The sequence below is a fragment of the Eimeria acervulina genome, genomic scaffold, assembly GCF_000499425.1.
Source record: "Eimeria acervulina Houghton genomic scaffold, Eah_scaff441, whole genome shotgun sequence".
In the NCBI taxonomy this organism is placed as follows: domain Eukaryota; phylum Apicomplexa; class Conoidasida; order Eucoccidiorida; family Eimeriidae; genus Eimeria; species Eimeria acervulina.
Window position 1 is genome coordinate 2,022 of NW_013547323.1, and position 7,791 is coordinate 9,812.

General features: G+C 52.4%; 1 protein-coding gene across 1 annotated transcript; it reads right to left on the bottom strand.

Annotated features, from left to right (window-relative positions):
• Window positions 1-1,933: 1,933 nt before the first annotated feature.
• Window positions 1,934-7,544, bottom strand: EAH_00038620 (hypothetical protein, conserved; the record flags this gene model as incomplete). The annotated part of the gene is made up of 3 exons (XM_013391956.1): window positions 1,934-5,427; window positions 5,732-6,115; window positions 6,374-7,544. The coding sequence occupies 3 exons, from the start codon at window positions 7,542-7,544 to the stop codon at window positions 1,934-1,936; spliced, it is 5,049 nt and encodes a 1,682-aa protein (XP_013247410.1).
• Between the last annotated feature and the right edge of the window lie 247 nt (window positions 7,545-7,791).

Genomic DNA, 7,791 nt, shown 5'->3' on the forward strand with positions numbered 1-7,791 from the left:
CGTCTGCATGCACTGTGCATGCATTTGCGCTTTGTCTCCCTTTTATGATCTCTGCTGCATTTTTGTATTCGGGTGTATAGGGACCTGTGTCTCTCGAGCGCCTTTAAAACCCCTTTAATTTGTTTAGGGTTTAGGGTTTAGGGTTTAGACGTGGCAGCACAAAAAAGGAGACAGGGCCTCCTTTCTTCTCCTCTGTCTCCTTGGTGTCTCCTTCTGTCTGCGCGGGTGTCTCCTTTCCAGTGTCTCTGTCTCCTTTTTATTTGTTGTCTCTTTTCTTCTTTTGTTGAGGATAAAGAGAAGAAGATACAGCTGAGTTTGGGTGTCTCCTCACTTGTGCTGCAGTCGCTGCTGCTGCTGTCCCTTCTGTTTGTCTCTTTTAATGTCTGCATTTGTCTCTCTGCTTTGTTTTTGTTTGTTTGGTGCTGCTGTTTATATCTCTTTCTTTCTTCTTATGTGCTGGTGCTGTCTCCTTTTGTATATTTGTCTCTGCTTTTTGTTGCTGTCCCCTCAACTGTCTCCTTAGCTGTCTCCTTAGCTGTCTCCTTCTGTCTCTATTATATACTCTGTCCCTGCTGCTGCTGTCTGTCTCCTTTGTCTCCTTTGTCTCCTTAGCTGTCTCCTTTATCTCGTTATTATTGTCTCCTTATCTATCTGTCTTATCTGTCTCCTCTGTCTCTTTGTCTTTATTCTCTCATTTGTCTCCTTTGTCTCCTTTGTCTCTCTGTCTCTTCTTCTGCTTATCTCCTTTGTTATATCCTTTCTTTCTTGTCTTTGTCTCTTTTGTCTCTTTATATCTTTGTCTCCTTATCTATCTGTCTCCTTTATCTCTTTATATTTCTGTCTGTCTCCTTACTTCACTGTCTCCTTATATCTATGTCTCCTTATATCTTTATCTCTTCACATCTTTGTCTCCTTTGTCTTCTTATCTGTCTGTCTTCTTATCTGTCTGTCTCCTTATCTGTCTGTCTCCTTATCTGTCTGTCTCCTTATTTTGTCTATCTTTGTGTCTCTTTATCTCCTTTTCTTTCTGTCTCCTTGTCTCCCTCTCTCTCTCTTTATCTTCTGTCTCTTTATCTCCTTATGTTTTTGTCTCTTTTCTCTTTATATCTTTGTCTCCTTATCTGTTTGTCTCCTTATCTGTTTGTCTCCTTATCTATTTATCGCTTTATCTTTTTGTCTCCTTATCTTTTTGTCTCCTCATATCTTTTCGTCTCCTTTTCTCTTTATCTCCTCATATCTTTCTGTCTCTTTATCTCCTTATCTTTTTGTCTGTCTGTCTCTCGCTACGCGAGCGTCTGTCTCCTTTAAAAGGAGACAGACAGAGACAAACACAGACAGAGACAAACAGAGACAAACAGAGACAAAAGGAGACAAACAGAGACAAACAGAGACAAACAGAGACAAAAGGAGACAGACAGAGACAAAAGGAGACAAAAGGAGACAGACAGAGACAGAAGGAGATAAAGGGAGACAGGTAGAGACAAAAGGAGACAAAATGAGATAGAAGGAGACAAACAGAGACAAGAGGAGACAAACAGAGACAAAAGGAGACAAAGGAAGACAGAAAGAGACAAAGAGAGACAGAAAGAGACAGAAGGAGACAGAAGGAGACAGAAAGAGACAAAGAGAGACAGAGAAAGGAGACAGAAGGAGACAAAGAGAGATAGAAAGGAGACAGAAGGAGACAAAGAGAGATAGAAAGGAGACAGAAGGAGACAGACAGAGACAGGAGGAGGGTTTGAAGGGGATAGATGAGGCAGCAGACAGAAGGAGACAGACAGGGACAGAGAGAGACAGACAGAGACAGAGAGAGACAGAAGGAGACAAAGAGAGACAGACAAAGACAGAAAGAGACAGAAGGAGACAGAGGGAGACAGAGGTTTCTCTGCTGGTTGCTCTGTCTCTCTATCTTTGTTTGAGTTCCTCTTTAATCTCATTCGTTTTTCTGCGCATTCCCGCTGCTGCTGCTGCTGCTGCTGCTGCAGCTGCTGTTGCTGTTGCTGTTGCTGCTGCTGCTGCAGGTATATCGTTGAAAAGCATTGTGCTGGAGTTTGACTGCTATTTGCTGGAGTGTATGTCTAGCAAGCGTCTCCTTTCCCTGAGTATAGTCTCTAAATGCTTTATAGAAATAAAGAAGATAAGCTTCTAACGCAGCAAGCGACCACCTGTCTGAAGGGCAGAAAGCAAGTGTATGCTGCAGCATTTGTTTAACAAGAGACAGCCAGGGCTCTTGAGCGAATACTCCAGACTGAGGAAGGAGACAGGCAGGGCCTATATTAGGTTTATTGCTAAATAGATTAGCTGTCCCCTCGCATCCCCATTCACATAACATATCCAGCACAAGTACTTCATCCTTCTCTAGAACATTTATTAGATTAGGCCCTCCTAAGAGCTGCGCTATTACTAAACCGGTAGAGAATACAACACTCCCTTCAGAGAAGCAGACTTCCCAGTATCCTTTGTCTCCTGCACTGCGACCTCCACAACCCTCCTGCTGCTGCTGTTGTTGTTGCTGCTGCTGCTGCTGCTGCTGCTGCTGTTGCTGCGGATGCTGCTGCTGCTGCTGATGATGTTGCTGCCCCTGTCCCTGTCCCTGTCCCTGTTGCAATTCCTGTCCCTGTCCCTGTCCCTGTCCCTCCTGCTGCTGCTGCTGCTGCTGCTGCTGCTGCTGCTGCTGCTGCTGGTGAGGGACTCGTCTACGAAGAATGCCTTCTTGCTGCAGCCTCCCCCATCTATATAAGAGTCTGTTCTTTTTAGCTTGAAGCATAGCTTTAGTGTCTGCTGATCCGTACCAAGTGCGTCTAAAGGCTTCACTTTTGCTGCTAGCAGCAAGAAGAAAGACAAGAATAGCACATTCAGGGCTGCAGCTTCCTTTAGTACAAATAACATACGAAGGAGAGACACCTGACTGGTGACGGGTCGGAAAGAAGAAGCAAGGCCCAGGTAAAGCGTCTCCAACGTCTATTATAACACAACGGAGACAGCGGATTGCTGCAGCAGAAGTTCGAGTAAGCTCTACAAGTACATTCCCTGGCTTTGTATCCCAGTTGATAATAGGTTTATTAATGCCGCATGCAAGCAGCTTCTGGCTGCTAACAAACTTTAGACATATCTCTAGCAGAAGTAGAGCAGCAGATGAGCGTGTAGGTGCCCTCATCTGCTGCAGCACTTGTGTTAATGTCCTACCCTCTATACGCTCCATCGCTACACCTAATATGCTGCTGCCGTCTGCTGCTGTTCCTTTTGCTGTCCACAGATATCGCGGTACAGCAAGCCCTCTAGTAGCAGGAAGAAGTTGAGGGTTGTGCTGCTGCAGCTGCTGCAGCACCAACTCTGGGTGCTGATCAGGACAGTTCTGCTGCAGCTGCAGCAGTAAACGCTGCTCTTCTGCTGTCAATATACGCCCGCTGCTTGCTGCTGCTGCTGCTGCTGCTGCTGCACGTGCTCCCCACAACTGGCTACACAAATCCCGAAGCTGAAGCCCTTCCTGCAAGACACTGTGAGTCTTATATTTTAGTCTGCTTTCTTCTGTCTTTTCAACGTCTAACAACTTCAATGCGAATCGCTTGCGCAGCCCCAGCAAATGCATGTGCAGAGCCCCTAGTGTCTCTCCCTTCACAATAATTGCTGCTTCCTCAGCTGCTGCTGCTGCTGCTGCTGCTCCTGCTGCTCCTGCTCCTGCTGCACCTCCTCCTCCACCTGCTGCTGTGCCCGAACCGTTGACTCCCCCTCCTCCCCCAGCCCCTCCTGCTGCTCCTGCTGCTGCTGCTGCTGCTGCTGCTGCTGCTGCTGCTTCGGGATCGGCTATCCCCACCGCCTCCGCCTCCCATACATCAAACTGGCAGTGACATTTCGCGCTTAGTTTGCGCAGCAAACGAACAAAGAGGCCTCCAAACTGAATATCATATTCTGGGGTTTGCTGCTGCTGCTGCTGCTGCTGCTGCAGCTGCACGTGATGCGCCTGCTGCTGCTGCTGGAAATGCTGAACCTGCTGCTGCTGCGGATGATGATACTGCTGCTGCTGCTGCGTATGTGCAGCCAAAGCCTGAGGCTGCGGCTGCAGCTGCGACTGCAAATCCTGTAAATGCTGCGGGTACTCCGGCAGACCTTGCTGCTGCTGCTGCTGCTGCTGCTGCTGCTGCAGAGAAGAGCTCGAACGCAGCAGAGACCCGCTGTGGAAGCCAGCAGCAGCAAGGCTCCCGCCCCTTCTAAGAAGGCTTGAGGGTTCAGCAGCAGACACCCCGTGCTGCTGCTGCTGCTGTTGATGATGATGCTGCAGCTGCTGCTGCTGCAGCAACTGTTGCTGATGCTGCTGTTGCTGGCGTTTACTGCTTGCTGCTGACTTGTCTGCAGAATGCATCAGTCTGTGGCTGATAGACAAAAGGCCCTGGTGCTTCGCTGAAGCAAGCTGCGGCTTTGCTGCTGCTGCTGCTGCTGCTGCAGGAGGGAGATACCCGTTAGTAGAGATGCCTCCGTCGGCTTGCATAGGCCCCAAGTCATGGAGATATTGCTGCTGCTGCTGCTGCTGTTGAAGTAACTGTTGCTGTTGCTGCTGCTGATGAAGCATCTGGTGCTGCTGCTGCTGAAGTAGCTGCTGCTGCTGTTGTTGCTGCTGCTGCTGCTGCGCGTAATAGTACTCTTGCTGCTCAGCAAGACAGGGGTTCCTCCTGCTGTGCCCCTGTGAAGTAATCAAGCGGCAGCCTTCTGCGTCTGCTGCTTCCCGCTGCTGCTGCTGCTGCCAGATGGAGGCCTCTGAAGCAGCAGCAGCAGCTGCTGCTGCTGCTTCAGCTTCTTTCCTTAGCAGCAAATCATCGGGCGCAACGGCCCCAGCAGCAGCAGCAGCAGCATCAACATGGGGAGCAGCAGCAGCGGCAGGACCAGCAGCAGGCGCAGCAGTGGGCGCAACAGCAGCAGCAGCAGAAGTAGCAGCAGCAACAGCAGCAGCAGCAGCAGCAGCAGCAGCACGAGGAGCGACACTTGAAGAACCTGAAAAGAAACTGTGGCGAGACAGCCGCTGCCCCATCAAACGGACGCTGGGTTTAAGTGCCTTTGCAAAAGCAGAAAGAGCAGACTGCGTAGAGTGCTGCTGCTGCCCGCTGCTGCTGCTGCTGCTGCTGCTGCTGCTGCTGCTGCTGTGGGTCTGGGCGGAGGGGGTGACGGAGCCACCCTCTGCAGCAGCAGCTGCAGCAGCAGGAACAGCAGTAGCAGCAGCAGCAGCAGCAGCAACGCGCTGGTGCGCCTCTGCAGGGCTTCCTAACTCAGGAGAAGACGGACTCCTTCTCTGATATCTGCTGCTGCTGCTGCTGCTGCTGCTGCTGCTGCTGCTGCTGGGGAGCAGTCCATCCGAGTCTAGGGCCTCTGCTGCAGCGAAGCTCTCCGGATACGACCTCCTGCTGCTTCGGCTCAGCTGGGGCTTCAACGATCCAGCTGCAGCAGCAGCAGCAACAGCGGCAGCAACAGCAGCAGCAGCAGCGGCAACAGCAACAGCAGCAGCAGCAACAGCAACAGCAGCAGCACGAGCAGCAACAGCAACAGCAGCACGAGAAGCAGCAGCAGCAGCAGAACGAGCAGCAGCAGCAAAGGAAATGGATGTTCAACACGCCCGTACAAACCCTCAGACGCAACTCTAAACCCTAAACCCTAAACCCTAGTTCCTACAGCGTAGCAGCGTGGATGAGAAGCAGCTCCAATCCTATAACGTAAACCCTAAACCCTAAACCCTAAACCCTACCGCGGTATATGAGTTTCTGGGCTGAATTTTGTGCATGCAGAGCGGACATCGAAGCAGCACGTAGAGGGGTAGCAGCAACAGGTGCTGCAGCAGATGGATGTGTATTTGCTGCTGCTGCTGCTGCGACTTCCTTTGCTGCTGCTAGAGCTTCGAACGCTGCTGCTTCCGCTTCAGCTGAGGCTGAGTTTGCCGCAGCAACCGCTGCTGCTGCTGCTGCTGCTGCTGCATCTGCTGCTGCTGCACTTGCTTCTTGGGCAGCAGCCTCCGCTGCAGCTTCAGCAGCACGCGCAGACTCCCGTCGCTGCTGCTGCTGCTGCTGCTGCTGTTGCGTGTTCTCCTGCAGCTGCAGCAATACATGCGTCCCAACGGCAGTACTGGAGCAGCCTGAGCGGCGGTGCAGCAGCAGGGAGCAGCAACAGCAGGCAGCAGCAGCAGCAGCACATAGCAGCAACAGCAAAAGAGCAGCAGCAGCAAAGATCAGCAGCAGCAAATAAACTCTGTTTCTTTATTGGCTTCTTGGGGCATCTTGTCTCCTCAAATGGAGACCATTTGCTGTTATGTCGATCTACAGTTCGTATACCTTCACCCGCAAGGGTTTAGGGTTTAGGGTTTAGGGTTTAGGGTTTAGGGTTTAGGGTTTACCTTCTGGTACGGCGACGACTTCCATGCGGCTGAATACATCGCTGGGCTGCACAGCACCAGAGGCAGCAATTGTAGCAGCATCAAGACTGAGAGTAATGTGAGCACCTAGGGTTTGGCTGCTGCTGCTGGGGGCCCCTGCTGCTGTTGCTGCTGCTCCTGCTGCACCTGCTGCTCGTGCAGCAGCAGCAGCAGCAGCAGCAGCTGCTGCTGCTGCTGAATTCGAAATGCTTCTTCCAGGGGCCCCTCCATCGCTCATTCGCCGCTGCAGCAGAGCAGCTTTTGTGTGGTTGGGTGTCTCTGCAGCTCCTGCTGCTGCTGCTCCTCCTCCTGCAGCAGCAGCAGCAGCAGCAGCAGCAGCAGCGGGAGAAAAGGCCTGTCCCTCCGCAAGAGAAAACCTCACACGACGGAGATCAGTCGAGGCCCCCTGTATATCTTCAGCAGCAGAGAAGCAAGATTTGCTTCTTGCTTTATGTCTTAAGTAAGCACCAGCAGGGGGGCCCCCTATAAAGCTTGATGAAAGGCTGCACAGACGTAGGGGGCCGGCTAGGGGGCCCCCTTCTTCTGCATGCGTTTGAATTGAAGACGAAGCCAACTCATCAGGGGGTAAGGGGTTTGATTCACCAGATAATGCTCCTCCTGCTGCTGCTGCTGCTGCTGCTGCTGCTGCTCCTGCTGCTGCAGAACCGTGCTGCAGCAACTCAACACCAAACGGCTCATTGCGCTGTGAGAGACACGCCTCTAAATAAGGGTGGGAGAGGTTGTTTCTGCTGCTGCTGCTGCTGCTGCTGCTGCTGATGTGTCTAAAGGGCCCATCAGGATTCAGGGAAAAGCCAATATTGCTGCTGCTGCTGCTGCTGCTGCTGCTGCTGTGGGGTCTTGCTATGTCTTCGCTGCTGCTGATAGAGCGGCTGGGGCCGCAGGAAGTCTGCCGAGAAGTCAGGGCCCCGCTGCTGCCGAGAGAGTGAGGAGCATGATGCAGCAGCTTTGGAGACTTGAGATCCTCCTGTTGTTGCTGCTGCTGCTGCTGCTGCTGCGGGTAGGGGCGGTCCTGGCGGAGCCCAGAACAGCCGTAGCTCTGCTGCTGACGTTGCAGCAGCTGCTGCTGTCTTTGCTGCTGCAACAGCTGCTGCTGCTGCAGCGCCAGAGAGGACTGCTGCTGAAATGCCCACATGCCAGGACCCCCCCCTGCAGCTGATGCTGCTGCTGCTGCTGCTGCTGCCGCTGCTGCTGCCGCTGCTGGTGTTGCTGCTGCAGCAATTGCTGCCGCTGCTACTGCTGCTGCTAGTGATGCTGTCGCTAGTGCTGCTGCCTGTGTTTATGCGGCTTCTACCCGTAGTTACGCTGCTTCTGTTGCTGCGTATTCTTCTGTTGCTGCTGCTGCTATTGTTGCTGCTGCTATTGCTGCTGCTGCTGCTGTT